At 37.8% G+C, this 17,424-nt stretch overlaps 1 protein-coding gene across 4 annotated transcripts; it reads left to right on the forward strand.

The window, feature by feature from the left end:
• Positions 1–2,040: 2,040 nt before the first annotated feature.
• On the forward strand, positions 2,041–12,245 carry LOC126797698 (protein ROS1A). Of its 4 annotated transcripts, none has more exons than XM_050524394.1 (22): positions 2,042–2,192; positions 2,610–2,681; positions 2,770–2,834; positions 2,945–3,363; positions 3,577–5,157; positions 5,236–5,640; positions 6,245–6,335; positions 6,431–7,700; positions 7,798–7,877; positions 8,053–8,137; positions 8,212–8,303; positions 8,386–8,454; positions 8,590–8,626; positions 8,717–8,799; positions 9,223–9,705; positions 9,957–9,993; positions 10,175–10,238; positions 10,561–10,700; positions 10,871–10,936; positions 11,036–11,150; positions 11,225–11,263; positions 11,766–12,245. In XM_050524394.1, exons 4-22 carry the CDS (start codon positions 3,051–3,053, stop codon positions 11,879–11,881), a joined length of 5,166 nt encoding a protein of 1,721 aa, XP_050380351.1. In that variant the 5' UTR covers positions 2,042–2,192; positions 2,610–2,681; positions 2,770–2,834; positions 2,945–3,050; the 3' UTR covers positions 11,882–12,245. The 4 variants fall into 4 exon arrangements, with proteins under 4 accessions (XP_050380354.1, XP_050380351.1, XP_050380352.1 ...); XM_050524395.1 differs by having other exon boundaries at positions 2,047–2,192; positions 2,518–2,681; XM_050524396.1 differs by lacking the exon at positions 2,042–2,192 and having other exon boundaries at positions 2,498–2,681.
• Positions 12,246–17,424: the final 5,179 nt, after the last annotated feature.

Raw genomic sequence — 17,424 nt, forward strand, 5'->3', positions numbered from 1 at the left:
CAATACTAGAGTCTGGGTATCACATTAGTACGATTAAGAGTTGGGGTATCACATTGGTAGGTACACCAGAATTGAGGGACTGTTGGTGAAAAAAACTCTTTTTATATTTAATTGAATCTATGAGATATAAGATTTTAAAGTTCTATGCATATCAAGTCACATTATGTGGGTCCCATTTTATTTATCAGTGTTACTCGTTGATTATTACGGACACGTGTTGAAGACGAAATCAAATCGTTAATTAACACGTATACGCAGCTATTTCGAACCATTACAAAAATCAACTTTAGAACGCCTATAGGCTATTGTCATCTGATATTCATCTAAGATTGCTCCCACCGACGGACAAGTCAAGTAAAACGGAATCGGCTACCATGGATGAAAAGGAGGGGCTCGAATTACAGAGCCAATAAGATGAAAGCAGTGAGTGAGAAGCTTAATTGGGAGACACCAAAGCACAAACATGGAACGCGCGTTAACCCATTAATTGGTGTATTATTAAGCTAAACAGGAGTCAGAGAAAAAACGCGAAAAGAGGGGATAAGGGGATTCCCATTTTGGCCTATTGAGTGAGTCACAAACGGTGACCGACTCAATCAAAGCAAAGCATACGGTTTTGGCAAAATCCCTCACATTTTTTCTGCATGAGATTTGCTCTGGTGTGGACCAACTCAGTTGCAAGCTACCATTTTATATTCTCTCATCACATTGGTATTTTGGATCGTAGCTACCTAATTCTATCCCTTCACTCACCAAATCATCTCTATCCCTTTTGTGTGTGCCAACCCATAAAGAAACGCCTTTTTCAAAGAAGATAAATAAATAAAATTAGAAAACCCAAATGATGAATAAATAAAAATGAGACAGGACATGTCTTGGCTGATGAGGATTTCGATCAGTTGATTAAATGCCAATGTAATCTGGATTTGGTTCTGGGTCTTGTGGTGGCTGGGTATGTATATGTTTATCTGGAAAGAACATGATATGATATACACTCACATATGTGGAGGTTGTGTGAGATTCTAGTTGAAAATAGACACAATATTTGATGAGTTTTAAGACCGTTAGATCAAGTTGAAACAAAAAAGACACCGCGGAATATATAAGCATTAAAGGTCGGTGTTGAGAAAAAACAAATCGTCGCGGCCATATATTTTATAACGAAAGATGAATGATATTGATATTACACTTTAGTAATGAAAAAACAAACACTCAAATCATCTTAGGAGTAAGTGAAATAAAAAGAACCAATCTACTTTTGTTCTCACATAGCACGTACGGCTATAATTGAGTGATATAAATTACATAGGACTTTTATAAAATTCATCTATTTTATAATCACAAAGAATCATTAACTTATCTATCAAAAGTTAAGTTAAGTGTGTGGCGAATAATATTTCAGCAAAAGCAAGTATGCGAAGTTATTTAAGAAGGAGCGATAAGGATAATCTAATCTAAATTAGAATTAGCTAATTTCTAATTTATAAGCAAAAAAAATTAGCACTAACCTTGTTTAGGACTGATGAATACCGTCACATGCGCGCCAAATCCATCAACAGCCCAACCTCCTCCTAGAAATTCGTGCACCTTTGTTATTGCTATACGGGACCACTTTAACGCCGTAAGTGATGGCTCCGTTACTACCTGGAAGCAGACAAATAAAATATTAATTAAACTAAATATTCCGACCTCGAACCCGCCGCCCCTCCCTGACGGGAACGACGTTAGATCCCGGAGGCCTATAATTGACCTTTTCCGGGCCTGAGGGAGCCACGTGTCATACTAATAGACTCCTTTGAGTTGTAGGTCGATCACGTGTAGGAGGCCACCTCGACGCTACACAACCGATGGGCTGTTGAGAAAAACTATACTTACGAAACTGCCCCTGGAAATGAGGATTATTGCACTAGCACACCACACTGCCTACGCTACTCTACGGTTGATTTTCAACAAACGAACAAAAGGGTACAGTACAAAGCTAAGTATTATATTAATATATAAGACCGGGTCATTTACCGGAAAAAGATGTTATCAGTTATTAAATAGAGCTCTGGAGTTTGCGTTCGGGCTTCAATTTCATTTTCTCTCACACTTTTCTGAAGGTAGAGAAGAACAAGAGCAAGAAGACCCTTTCTCATTTTTGCTCTGTTTTCCACCTTACTGGTCTTCTAGTCACTGAAAATGAGATCAAGGTAAACTCTACATCCAGCCTCGGATTCTTTTCTCATATTTTTGGTTTGGTTACTGGATTGAATTGGACCAACATTAGAGAATAAAGTAGCATTCTCTGTGGGAGATCGTTAAGAGCATATACACGATTTCAGTTTCGCTCCAGCTGGTCCCCGAAAAATCTCACTTATGGTGGGATTACTGGGATTGAGCTGATGAGCTTTACCTACCACATAATTTGTTTGGTTTTGTTTTCTGCTCTGTTTCGAAATTTTAAAGAGGTTTTGTGTTTTGTTTAGAAGATCTGTTTTAGTGAGGTGATTTTGGTGTGATGTGAGTGGTGAACAGGGTAGAACTGGTTCTGCTGTGTTAGCTCAAGAGTGTGGCTTCTACCTGGTTTTATCTACCGACATTTCTCTAATTTGCATGAATATTTCTAGATGGTTGGTGATTCCATGAAATGGGGACAAGAGTGATGAATATTTGCAGAGATTGATGATTTGGTGAACTGGGTAAGAATTGAGATTTAGCTCAGAACTGATTCTCAATTACTCTCCTTACATTTTCTAAAAAATTCCCTTTGTTTTTTGTTTATGGCAGATAATTCCAAAACTGGGGTTAAGAGTGATGAAGAACCCCACAGTTTGATGTTTTTGATGAACTGGGTAGGTGTTTGTTTTGATATATCTCTTCTTTTTTTGGTCTCCATCTGTGTTCTCTGTTCTCTCTCCTAAAATATCTCAAAATTTTGCTTCTTTTTTTTCCTTTGTGGCAGGTATTTCTAAAGCTTGATTTCACTGAATTCAGTCAGCTTAGGAAGACATAGAAGCCGAAGGCAGGGGAAATCTAAAAATTTTAGGTCCTTCAGTAAAGACTGAGGGATGGATATGAACGAACAGAGGAAAGATGCCTTACATGATTGGGCTTCTTGCAGTGCTCCAACAACTCCGTACAGGCCTATTCTCCCAAAACTTCCCCAGCAACACCAATATAACCACCATGAATTTTTTCTGCCCCCAAATAAATTCCCGTTTGCTTTACAAGACACTGAAGGGAATAATGGAGCTGGACCTTTTGGTGCTGGCAACACACTCGAGATGTCGCGTGAGGTACCTTGTATAGATCTCCTGGCCCTTGCGCATGCTGCCTCCAGTGCTGTAGATATTAATGCAATCATGCATGGGGAACCTCAGTGTAAGCTGCAACACAAATTTAATTTGCTCATAATTTTCATTCAGTGGTTTTACTATCTTATACTTGAGCAAAGCATGTTAAACATACTCACTCAACAAATTAAAATGACTACAGATACAAGAAATGAGATACACTATACTATAAATCAATACATTATAGAGTATGTAGTTTATGTTACCTCTCTTGCTGAAGGAGCCAAATATTGCTATGCAGATGATTTTCCCTGCCACCTTCAATATGATCTGAATTCAGTACCTGAGACCACCTGTGGCCAATTTGCACCCATAACACCAGAGAAGGCTAGCTCAAATGTGGATCATAGAAAAAAACAGCAAACAGAAGAGCAAACGAATACTGGTACTACCACATTTGAAATTTTTGATCCAAGAAATAATAAAGATGCAGCACACCCTGTTATGAGTTTTCCACATGCTACTCCTTCAATAGAGCTCCAGGAGAATCATACAAAGCTCCAGGAGAACCGGACACAGCTCCAAGAGAATGACATCATCATGGAAGGGAACGAAAACATTGACTTGAATAAGACACCGGAGCTGAAACAAAGGAGGAAAAAGCACAGGCCCAAGGTTATTAGAGAAGGCAAACCAAAGCCTCTGCCGAAACCTCCCACTAATAAGGAAACTCAAGTCAGAAGGAAGTATGTGAGGAAGAATGCAGTAGGCAAAAATGCAACTCCTCCCCCACCAAAGGAACTTGGAGAGCGTACCGATTCAAATAAACTGAAGTCTACCAAGAGATCATGCAAAAGGGGGTTAAATTATGATTTGAAAGAGCAAGCAGATGACATATCCTCCTGCCAGTCTTTAAATTCAGGTTTAGACTCACAGGTGCATACTTTTTGCACCAATGGAGATGCAACAAGATCGACTGTGCAGCCCAGACCTGGAATTAATTCAATGGTAGATAACACACAGACGGGGTTAGCCCATGAACTCGTCCTTTCTACAAATCAATGGCTGAAAGATCACTTGTCATTGCCTGAACAACACTCTCCAGCCACACCGTCTCCTGCCAGAAATAGTTCCTTACAGGCAAGAGAGTATGTTGATTGCTCAAAAGACCCTGCTGAAGGAAAAGCTACAGTGAGTTCTCAGATTGGCCACAAAAATTCTGTACAAACGGTGTTGAATGGTGACACTAAATCCTCTTCACCAAGGCCAAATGACTCCAACTGCAGCTCATCTATGATACTGACACATGAAAATGAACTGAATGGATTTAAGAGGAAATATTCTAGTGCTGTTGAGAAGACAGAGCCCAGACCCCGAAATTTTCTCGGAGTTCACTACAATAATATGCCAGCATATGACAACATGATGTCCTATATGCATTTTCCATACATATATAAGAAGAAGAGAACTGATAAGGCATATACTTCCATCATATCAAGCACATCATGTCGTGTGACTATGGCAGAAAATGATTGGAGACGATCAAAATTGCAAGAGGTTGAAACTATCCTGCCTGCAAATCAGACACAGAGTTCAAAAAGGAGAAGATCAAAAGCTCCTACACGGGTACGTGACATGGCTTCTCTAATCAGAGCACCACAGCACATTCTGCTCCAGAGTACCTGTCTCACCAAACCACCAGCTGACAATAACGGGCAAACAGCTCCGAACTACAACTCGACTCAGACATGCATGGATGCCCTAGTCACTGATGTGGGTGCCACAATGGCAAAGAAAAAGAGAACAAAGAGAAGTTCTGTTACCAGTTCACAGCGAAGCCTTGTGCTATACAACAACCAACCATTTGTTTCTGGATCATCAGGTATGCCAATAGAATTACGTTTCAATAAAGAATGTTGTCCATACTGGCAATTGAAATTTACTTGGTCATTGATTGCAGGTGTTCCACCAGAACTAGCAAGCACACAAATACTTTCTGTTGATGCCATCACTGATCAGTTAAAATGTTTGAACTTAAATAGAGAAAGCAGCAAATTTGCATATCAGGGGTATAATGTTGTCTATAATACACAAATGCAAGAGAACACTGCTTTGGTTCTTTATAGAAGAGACGACACTGTTGTACCATTCAATGGGGCTTTTGATCCTATCAAGAAACGCAAGCCACGACCTAAAGTTGACCTTGATGAAGAGACTGATAAAGTATGGAAGCTGCTGATGGATAACATCAACAGTGAAGGCGTTGATGGAACAGATGAACAAAAAGCAAAATGGTGGGAAGAAGAGCGTAGTGTGTTCCAAGGTCGTGCAGACTCTTTTATCGCCCGGATGCATCTTGTGCAAGGTACGTAGCTCTTAACTTATCTGCAAGGAAGATTATTTTGAAGACATTATGAGATTAGTTGATAATGACATTATAATCAGCTAGCTAGACAATGCAGCTTTAGTAGCATGCATATAATGAGCAGAAATGCAAAAGTCAACATGTGTAATTTCCAGGGGAGCTAGGATGTATTTTAAGATATCTTTTATTTGTCTCACCAAGGCTAACCACACTCACCTTCACCTTATGCTAGTTGGCCATCTGCTGAATGGTGTCATTTGTAAATGAGTTGGACTCTATGTTTAAGTTCTACTAAACCATAAAAGCTTATGATGACAGCAATACATTAGACAATGACTACTTGACAAGCAAGGGAAACATATACTTCATCAGACCATAATAAAGAACAAGATTTATGCAACCTCAGTTTTTTGCAATCCATCCTATGTAGTGCAGGCTACTAGATAAAAGAAATAATATTTGATTAAACCAATTATCCTGTTCAATTATGCTAATGTAAAGTACCCCAGGATGTCCTCCACTTGTGTACACAGATAGAAAATCAGCTTCACGTATGACTAATTAGATATTAATTTTCTTGATAGTATTATTATACTTTCCACAGGAGATAGACGCTTCTCTCCGTGGAAAGGATCAGTTTTGGACTCGGTGGTAGGAGTTTTTCTGACTCAAAATGTATCAGACCACCTGTCTAGGTGAATACTTTTTCAAGCCTATACTTAGAGATTTGATATTAGACAAAGCTTAATTGCAAACCTTACCTAATTTCCCCCTTTTATGTTTTTTGCAGCTCCGCTTTCATGTCACTTGCTGCACGCTTTCCCGTGAAGTCAGTAAAAAATCAAAATGCACCCGATGAAAAAGTTGTGAGCTTAACAGACGAACCAGAAGTGTGCATTAGTGAGATATCAAACCAGCCAATTTGTGATTGTAGTTCTGTAACATTCCATGACACTGAGCATAGTGAAGAAAAAGTAGTCAGTAGCAATGTGAATGCAGAAACCACTAGTGAAGGAGTTATCTCTGCACATGAGCCCGACTGCAAGCTAACACATTCATTAGTCAACAGGTCCACCACCAAGAACCCAAGACCAGCACCAGAATGTTACATAGAGGAAGACTTGACAACCGGATTTAATATAGTTTCATCTCAAAACTCTGTGGATTCTTCAGCTTCTCACACTGTGGATAAAACAGGATCATGTGAGAGCAACTCGGAGACAGAGGATGCACCTATTACAAGTCAAGATGGCAGTTTGGATCATTTCCGTTTGTTTTTACAGAAGACCGAAGTCGAGAGTGTCAGAACCAGCCATATGTCATCTCATGATAATTTGAATTGTGAACTTTATGAACCCATATGCATGCAGCAGGATGACGAAAGAAAATATATAGAGAGAGGAGGAGCATCTCAGGACCCTTCCAATAATTGTTGTGTGCGGTATACTTCCAACCCAGAAGCAGTGCGTGTTGAATGCTCTGATTTGTTTGAAGAGGTAATCCAATCTTTTTCCAAGAACAAATATGAAGACAGTCTGGGGGAACAGAGTGTACTAACAGCAGAATCTGTGAGTCAAGATACAACAAGTAATAAGCTTACTGCCAACGATGAAGATGCACAAAGATGTTTCAGTGAATCATGCAATTACATTCAAGGAAAAAGTAATTTGAATCAATCTCAATTCAGTATTGGTGGGAACCAAAATAAGGTTGACGCACCTGCTGAGAAGCATATAAATGAGATTCAGCAAAATTGCAACAGTTCTGGAGAGACCACAGATGTGCATAAAGGTCCAGAGTTGGATTTAATCTTCAATGAAGTCAGTAAGGCAGATGCTGCCACCCCAAAGACTAAGAACAGAAGACATGGAAAAGAGAAAAAGGCTCAGGACTGGGACAAATTAAGAGAACAAGCAGAACCAAATGGAAGAAAAAGGGAAAAAACAGCAAAGACAATGGATTCAGTGGACTGGGAAGCTGTGAGAACTGCAAATGTGAATGACATTGCCCAAACTATCAAAGAGAGGGGGATGAATAATATGCTAGCAGAAAGAATCAAGGTAACTAAAATGTAAATATGTGTGTGTGTGTGCGCACGCGCTTAAATTTTTTTACCTATAAACCAGAACCAGCAACATGATTGAGATATTTGTGCAGGACTTCCTTAACCGACTACTTAGAGAACATGGGAGTGTCAATCTAGAATGGTTGAGAGATGTTCCACCTGACCAAGCAAAGTAAGCCCATATAATTAATACAGAAAAATGTTCTATTTATAAAATCTAAAGTCTAGAACTTAGTTACTTGCAATGTATTATCAATTGCCATGGCTATCCTACTAAAGTAGTGAAATTATGCATCATTTCCGTGGTTTGTGTGCCATATATGTGTGACATATGCTTATACCTGTAGAGAGTATTTGCTGAGCTTTCGTGGACTGGGACTAAAAAGCGTGGAGTGTGTGAGGCTATTAACACTTCACCATCTTGCTTTTCCGGTGAGTATCTACATATCAAGTAAGTCTGAATAATAGATGAAGCACAATATCATGATATATCATTGTCTTTGAAGGTGGATACAAATGTTGGACGCATAGCTGTACGACTGGGATGGGTACCTCTTCAGCCTTTGCCCGAGTCACTGCAGTTGCATCTTCTAGAACTGTTAGTATAACAAGCCACCGTGTCATAATGGAAATCTCTTCCACATACATCAACATATTACTAATGCTTCTGTCTTTCACAGGTACCCAATGCTGGAATCCATACAAAAGTACTTGTGGCCAAGACTCTGCAAGCTTGACCAAAGAACACTGTAAGTCCAAATTCATATTCTTTCCACCAATACACTATATGTCTATATAAATGATCGTGGGAGAGTCCAGAAAAAAAAATTGGTGTTCATTAAATCTGATACAATAGGCTAAACGCTCTCAATATTTGATGACAGGTATGAGCTGCACTACCAGATGATAACATTTGGAAAGGTATGTTGTCTTGTCTCATGATACATATGAGGTGCATTCCTCTTTTTTACTACAGGCTTAGAATTGATAAAATGGCATTCGTTGATGCAGGTCTTCTGCACCAAAAGCAAACCAAATTGCAATGCATGTCCAATGAGAGGAGAATGTAGGCATTTTGCAAGTGCATTTGCAAGGTTTGTTTAGTAATTGCTCCAGCTCTGCATTTTACTCACAAACTCCATCATGTAGGTAGTTCCAAAAGATAAGAACACGTTTTCATTTGTCCACCACCAATAAGAGAACATTGACGAGTAAAATTAGTCCTAAATGAATATTTGGTTAGAATTTCATCAAGGATAACAATTATAACTTTGCTATCACCATATGTATATAAAATACATACACAGTTAGAAAATAAAAAATAAAAGGGTTTGCGAATCATAGTATTATGTACTCAGAGGCCCATTATTGGCTATTGACCAACCCTCAGTCTAGTGAAAACTACGGACAAGAAACACCACATCATAGGCTGTTAATCTGCCAAATAATAATCCTTATCTAACCCACTTCACATTTATTTTATTTGACAGATTTACTAATAATGTGTATTGATGCAGTGCAAGGCTTGCCTTGCCAGGGCCCGAGGAGAAAAGTATAGTGAGTGCAACTGGAGACAGAAATACCTATCAAAACCCTGGTGAAATCAACAACAGAATGCCTTTACCTCTCCCTCTCCCTCTCCCTCGTCCTCACCCAACAGAACAATTGGGAGGAAACCAACTTGAGGCAAGCCAACAATCAACACCAAAGTCTGCACTTGATTATTGTGAACCTATTATTGAAGAACCGGCATCACCAGAACCAGAGTGCACACATACAGTAGAAGACATTGAGGATTTCTGTGATGACCCAGATGAAATTCCTACGATTAAACTTAACATGGAACAGTTCACTCAGAACTTGCAAAACTATATGCAACAAAACATGGAACTTCAAGAAGGAGAAATGTCAAAGGCTTTAGTTGCTCTGAAACCAGATGCTGCATCTCTTCCTACACCAAAGCTTAAGAATGTGAGCCGGCTACGAACTGAGCACCAAGTGTAAGTATGCACTGACATCAATCCACTTAATTCAATAAAACTCGACCCATGTCTAATCATTTAAGCCAAGAATCACATCAAAGGAAAGTGAAAATCCAGTGCGTAAAAGGTCTAGATGCTTAAAAACGAACAAGATTTGGTTTAGAAAAAAGAAACTCAATAGTTTTGTAGACCATGACATTATTCTGATGTTATCACCTAACAATGACCCAGAATTACTGTGTTGCTAATTATTGTTGTTCAAAATGCAGCTATGAACTACCTGATTCACACCCTCTTCTAGATAAGGTATGCAATATCTATCTGCTAAATATATGGAATTTGCATGCTAAGAATATCTACATGCAAGTGTAAATTACGGGATATTAGAGTCCCAAGCTCATGGCTAAGTATCATTTTCTCGTTCCTAATTTTGTTTTGGCCAAGCACTCCAATATTTAATCCCTGATCTGTCTTTGTGCCAATACAGTTGGGGTTGGAGAAGCGAGAACCTGATGATCCATGCAATTACCTTTTGGCCATTTGGACACCAGGTAAGCAGATGATATAGAAAACCCAAACTATATTGAAATTCTTATTGTGGCAATTAAATTCCCTTAATCACCTGACAGTTCCAGCCCTTTTTAAAGAAATTTGGCCTAAAACCATCTTCCAAAGTGGGCAACATTATCTTTAGGAATACTTAACAGCCCCAAGTGTATCAAGGAGGAGTACTATTTTCATCGGTGCCACTAAGAAACTGGTTTAAGATTTGCCCTTCTCAGATATGTGACCTGTGCAAAGCTAATGTGTTTTCTATTCTTTCCATAAGTTCAACAGCCAAATGAAACTAACTAACCTTGTCGTTCATGCCAGGTGAAACAGCAAACTCCATTCAACCACCAGAGATTAGATGTACTTCTCAAGAATCCGGCAAATTGTGTAATGATAAGGAGTGTTTCCAATGCAATAGTACACGGGAAGCATATTCACCAACAGTTCGAGGGACTCTCTTGGTAAGGATATGCTAATCAAACTAAAAGTATTGTCATAACCATGTATAACTGTTAATGCCACTACTAACTCTATAAATAGCAAAAGTAAAACAATGAAATACTTGTAACACCATTATCAGATAATGACAATAATTAAAATCTCAACTACTTTTGAAATACATCTTGGACAGATACCATGCCGAACAGCAATGAGAGGGAGCTTCCCACTAAACGGCACCTACTTTCAAGTTAACGAGGTGAGATACAGCTTGACTAGGCTCAGTTTACTTCTCTTCAGGTCTTAAGGAATAGGTTTCAAGTTTGAAGATATTGATTACATATGATGTCCAATGCAGGTATTCGCTGATCATGATTCAAGCCTTGAGCCTCTTGATGTTCCAAGAGGCTGGTTGTGGAATCTGAATAGGAGGACTGTGTACTTTGGAACCTCAATACCAACAATATTCAAAGGTATAAAACTTAAACTTTTAAAATTTGGTCTAGTGACACCGACAAACTGGAACTTAGAATGTGCTTCTTACCAGGGTTAACAACACCAGAAATTCAACAAGCATTCTGGAGAGGTATGAAAATATGCCGCTTCCCTATTTCTCATGTCATCCATATTAGTCTAGTTTCCATTTGTGACTTGTATGCACATTCTCCCCTATGCATACAGGATGTAGTTATATCTACACATATTGAAAACCTTAACCTTGCAAGGCATGTGAAACCTACTTCCCTTCTAACATGTTACCCTAAGAGCTAAGGAAATTCAATTATCTTCCTTCTGATGAATTCCGAAGACAGAGCTCTTATACTAGCATTCTGCAGGTTCATAGACAAGAAGTATAACAAGTATTTCCGGCGTCGTACATGAATCTAATTACTTCTTCAAATATTGCTAGAGTGTACACTTTTTACTAAATTTGACAGTAGCTTAGTAAATGTGTTTCATTTCACCCGTTATTGGACTTTTCTATTTATGGGAAGAAGAAGAAAAAGTGCCTCTAGCAAGTTCCTTAGCAACCTATGGCCGAAATAAAATGTCAGTTTGCTAAAAGAGTTGCTTGGATCCATGTGCAGGATTTGTGTGCGTGAGGGGGTTTGATCAAAAGTCAAGAGGTCCGCGGCCTTTAATGGCTCGGCTGCACTTCCCAGCCAGCAGGTTGGCCAAACCAAAAGACAAAGAGGAAGAGTAGCCATCCAAAAAATTTCAAGGAAGCGCGACCAAAGAGGCACCACAGAATCGAATTCGAGTGGCAGCGGATTCAGCTATTGTAAATCGGCTTGTTGAGAATAGGAAAACAAAAAGGGTAGTTTTTAGTTTAAGATGTAATACTCACGTGAACTAAGAGGGATTTAGCCAATTTGTAACCACAGTCAGCATAATCAATAGATGTCATGCAGTTTTAACATAATTGCTATTTTCTCTGAGAAAATTCACCAAAGATTGTAATCCTAATAGATAGAGAAGATAGTGCGCAGGGAGAGAGCAATAACATTGAACCAAAGTTTCTTCTGGCATTCTGAAAGTAAATAAAAAAGCTCATAGCATTTCCAACACACTTTTCCCTCCTATTCCTACACTCAAACAAGTATATATATGACTCAAAATCTAAATCCCTCGGAACTGGAATGGCCGGAATTAGATTATTCAGGCAAGCTCTTAACACACAATACAGCTAAACAACCAACAACGATTTCAATAGCAACATCACTCGCCTCACCGCAATTTCAATATAAGCAGATTCCTAATTGCTAAGAATCCTAAGATGCAAATCCTCATAAACAGAATACGAAATCGAATATGAACACACAGAGAAGTAGCGAGTTCAACAAGATTTAAATAGAGGCGTACCTTTGCTTTGAATCTGGACGGTGCTTCCGATCTGCGAGAGCCGAATCGTCGGCGGCAAGATCTCAACTCCTAGGGCGGAGATAAAGCTGGGAGAGAGCATAAATCGAATGAATGGAAAACCAATCAGGAAATTTTCTAGGTGCGTAAATGAAAACAGATTCAAATTCAGGATAAGAAAGATGAGAAAAACCTAAATCGAAGCGTACCTCTGGACATTCGAATCGCTAGCTCGACGGTTGCGGATGCAGAATCGAACGAAGGAGCCGCTCAGATTTCACGAGATGACAAATAGATCCAATCGCTGAGAGAGAGAGAGAGAATTGAGTGTGGCTTTACCGCCATTTTCCTTTTTTATTTCCCTCCCAAAACGAACCTGTTTGGTCCTTCTTCCTTTTTCGACTTTGGGTCAGGTGTCGGGTTGTGGGCCTTGCTTAGTTTCCACTCGCCCCGTTACTCGATGGAGCGGGTATTTAATTTTTTACTAATATGGTCAATTGGTCATGCCACTAGATTTAAATTGATTTTGGGAAGATTCGTTCCGACGGTATCTAACGTTCCGCATCTTATAAATTTTGGTACCTCATGTTTTACAAACTTCATTTCGGTACTTCATGTTTAGATCCAGACAGAATTTCAGTACTTTTGGCCGTTAACTCTGTTACATAATTGTTATCTGTCAATTTTACGATGATAATTTCGTCCATTAATCTATGGTGCCAATTGTTTTAATTTTTCCCGCCATTTCTCTCGATCCTTGAAATTATGCCAAAATCATAGCCAATAGTCCTAATTTTTTCCCGCCATATGTTCTTTTTCTTTATATTTACTGCCAAATCCATCATAGCAGATACTTAATATCAATTTGGTATCTCAACTTGCAAGCATGACACAAAACTAGTTCATGTATAATATTCCATGTTCATAAATAATCATATATAACATCTTAAGTTCCCAATTTATACAATGATACAAGACAAAAGATCAAACAAAGCTTGCATTTCCATTAATGTCAAAATACAGTCATTCAACATTCAAAAAACCCATTAAGCAACTGAATGTGGGAGCGCACTAAACAACAATAAACATTGTTTAGAAATTTCTGGTTTAAACATGACATCCCATTAAACCAACAATTGTCTAGCATGCTAAGCTCTAAATTACAAATATATTAAATAGTTCTAAATAATATACTTGACACCACTAAGTAGATTGTTCAAGTACTTCATGATCATTTTGAGGTGGTTGTTGAACATTCTGAGGTGGTTGTTGCACATTAGGAGCTTCTTGCTATGGATCATTCAAATATACACAAGACAAATTAAAAATTCACAAACCAATTACTAAACCACCTACTTCTTAACAAATGAGTATTACTTGTTGCCTTATTAAGCATGTCCTCTTGTTATGACCTGCCTTCTTGCACAATTTGTAATGCACTTGTGAGTAATATACTTTAGGCAACTATTATGCTCCAAGAGGTGGGGCTACTTCACCTAAAAATCATTAGGATACCAATTTTTTTTTTAAATCATCATTAGAAAACCATGAACATAGGAAACAAAATTGCATCAAACTCCGAAAACTCACATGAAGCCAAAGCTAGATATTACCTTCACCTGGTTCTTTTATTCGATCACAATTTTTAGGCCTTCCTGGTTGATTTATGTAAGTACTTTTCTTTGCCTTCCATTCCTAGTGTTATACCTCTTATGTGGCTTCTTGCAAGCACTTTTGTTTTTCTGCCCTTTTTTCTTAGATACTAGATTGTTATCTTCTTGCACCTACTGCTTTCCCTTGGCAACTCTTAGTTTAGCCCTTTCAACATCCTCGTCTTCAATAGTGGGCTCTTCTTCTTCAACATCATCAATTATACAACACATGAAAGTAGTACGATTTAGATATTCTTCATATACTCCAAGTTCGTCTTCAATGAACACCCTCCTTGGACTGTCACACACAATGTAAAATTCCAACATCTTGTTCCTAGGGGAGACATACCACACATCTCAAATGCCTCCGGATCAGTTGTTATAGGTAAATATCAACTACTCTCCTAACTCCCTGGAATCCTACACCAAGACTGAATTAGGGGTGCTTGGTACCCCAAATCATCAGCCCAATATTGTATAAAATGTCAACAATATTTTATCTTGATCAACTCCATCAACATAGCACACTTCACCTCCTTTATAGACTCCTTGTAAGCCTGCTTACTTTGAAATCTTCCCCCATGGTGAATTTTCACAGTGAAAACACCTAAAACTGCAAAATAATAAATAAAAATAATAATTTATGGTGACTCTAACTCTATTACCCTGCCTTCAACATCTGAAACCCCAAATTGCATAATATTAAAACACACGTCACCAACCTAGCACCCAAATTCATCTCTTTGTTTATCAATCCAATTCAACATCACATATACAAGCTTAATTAATTATTGCACATGGAGACAAAAATAGCAAACACCCAAAGCTTAATAAATCCCTCACACCCTTGACAAAACCATAAAATTACATAAACAATACATTATGTCCTAATTGATTCTATAAAATAACCCTAAAGGTATACCATTGTGTCGGAGAAAGGAAAATTTACCGGCGTATAATGATGGATCCCCAGAGAGACGAAAGTACCTCCAAGTTCTACTTTATCCGGAATTAGAGAATCATATCACACAGAAGAAAGAGATAGATGTAATCGAAGATAGAGAGAGTGAATGAAAGAGATTAGAGAGGAGTGGGGGTTGTTTTACATATTCGAAAATAAGAGAGACAATGGTTTTTTTTTTTCGACAAAAGAGAGAGAGGTGGTTGAGTACGGCTAAACTAGGGTGAATTAAGTTTAGGTTATTTCAATTTAATGGAATTGGCTAAAGTACCCCACGTATTTGTTTGTTTTATTTATTTATTTCTTTGTGACGGAGTCAACGACTAAAAGTACTGAAATTCTGTCGGGGTCTAAACATGAAATACCGAAATGAAGTTTTAAAATATGAGGTACCAAAGTTTATAAGATGTGAAACATTAGGAACTGTTGGAACAAATCTTCCTTGAATTATACAATTTTTGTTGGATTTATCGATGATATAGGTTTTGATTGAGCTTTGCTACTATTTTATGAGATTCTTTACATTAGATTTTTCAATGGCATAAACTCTTCAATAATTGAAAATTATCATCTCTCTTGATGTGCCTGCTTATTGGTTAGTTAAATTTTATTGTACTAAATTTAAAGTTTGGTGCTGCTACATCTAATCATCAATCAATTGAAGTGCTCTCATTCAATTTGATTAATTTTGTTAGTGCTACTATAGTGTTATCATGAAATCAGTGCTACCGACTAAATTGCGATTATTAACTACTACTATTTGTGAAATTGTGTTGCTAAATGTACTAAGTAAATTTTTTACTAGACCCAGCAATAAAATTGTTCCTACAATCTTCCAAAATCACCCTATTCTTTATAGAAAATAAAACAATTAAATCTCAAGTTGTTCAAGTTCTTCCTCTTCGCCCATACCCATCTTATTCACTTCATTTTCCTCACAAATTGAATAGCACCTCCACTATGTTGTTATTTTATCAAAAATGCCTCATAAGTTGAAACTGGCCATATGTAATTCGTCCTATTACAAGATATATGCAAATGATGAGATTATCAAAATCTCATAATGGAAAATATCAAAGAAACCTCTCCAACAAGCATGGTTCGTCATTAATTAACTCGTGATCATGCAATTTTTTATTGTGAATTATGGAGCTCTTAATTAATTAAAGGGTTATGATAGTTTTGTATGAATGGATTATGACACTGGGGCTTGAAAGAAGGGTTTTTTTTTTTGATTACATAAACTAATGAAAGTAGGGGGATTGAAAAAGATTAAGAAAAATAGATAGAAGTGGAAGCAAGGTTGCAAGAGAGAAATGATCCACGAAGTCAAATTCGGCGGGTGTGAGAAGCAAGAGTAATTTTTGCTGGGTTTAGTACAAGAATGGTATTATTGTAAAGCCAATAGGTGTAATTAGCAATTGAGCGAGTGTAAAAAGTTTGTTGGGTCTCGTAAGCAATTTACTTGGTACATTTAACAGCACCATTTGTGAAATAATGGTTTGATAACATATTGATGCTACTTAGAAATTATATTGAGAACTAATTATATAACTTATAAATAATGGTTTCATAACTTTCGTATTATGTGAAGGTGCAAAACGGTGACGACATGGGAGCTAATTAAAAATTAGATTGAGAAAAATTGTATCATGTGAACTAAAGATGTTTAGCAATAGAAGAATCAAGAGTTACTAGATAAGAGAATGAGAAAGACTAATTTCTCTGAGATATTGTCAATAGTAGCAGCTTTCTTATGTGCAATAACAATACCGAATCAGTAATAACACCAAATACAATAAAAATATTGTTTAAGTCGAATATTGTAAATGCCTTTTAGCATAGCAATATAGAACCAAATTGTATTTATTTGTAAATTTGTATCATTATAAGTTATAAACTAACAAATTTATGTTTTTATTGGGAACCTCATCTTTTTAAGGATATTATTGTATTTACTGATTAGCGTTGTTCATAAGAGATTCGAGATAATTGTAAAGCTCTAGGGTTTTCGAGAAAAATTTGTGTCCCTTCACGCTGCCGCCAAACTGGAGTTGTGGCGGGTCAGTTGGTGGCTTCACTTGGTGGGATGTTAGTGGTGGTTTGAGAGAGGGTGGCGGTCGGTGATGCGGTCAAATGTGTTGCCCGAGTTTTTAGTTTGTTGAGACCAAATTTTGGTGACGATGATGGCGTTGATTTTGTGTCCTTGGTCAGGCATTCGTCGATAGGTGTAGCAGGGTGCCACTGCAGTGATTCAAGATGGGAAGCGACAAC

Source organism: Argentina anserina, chromosome 6, assembly GCF_933775445.1.
Source record: "Argentina anserina chromosome 6, drPotAnse1.1, whole genome shotgun sequence".
NCBI lineage: Eukaryota > Viridiplantae > Streptophyta > Magnoliopsida > Rosales > Rosaceae > Argentina > Argentina anserina.

Excerpts from the sequence above, each read along its gene's own strand:
- LOC126797698 (XM_050524394.1), top strand. The coding sequence starts at position 3,051 with ATGGATATGAACGAACAGAGGAAAGATGCCTTACATGATTGGGCTTCT. Across the intron at positions 5,158-5,235 it reads ATTTGTTTCTGGATCATCAG|GTGTTCCACCAGAACTAGCA; the intron begins GTATGCCAATAG and ends CATTGATTGCAG. Across the intron at positions 6,336-6,430 it reads GTATCAGACCACCTGTCTAG|CTCCGCTTTCATGTCACTTG; the intron begins GTGAATACTTTT and ends TGTTTTTTGCAG.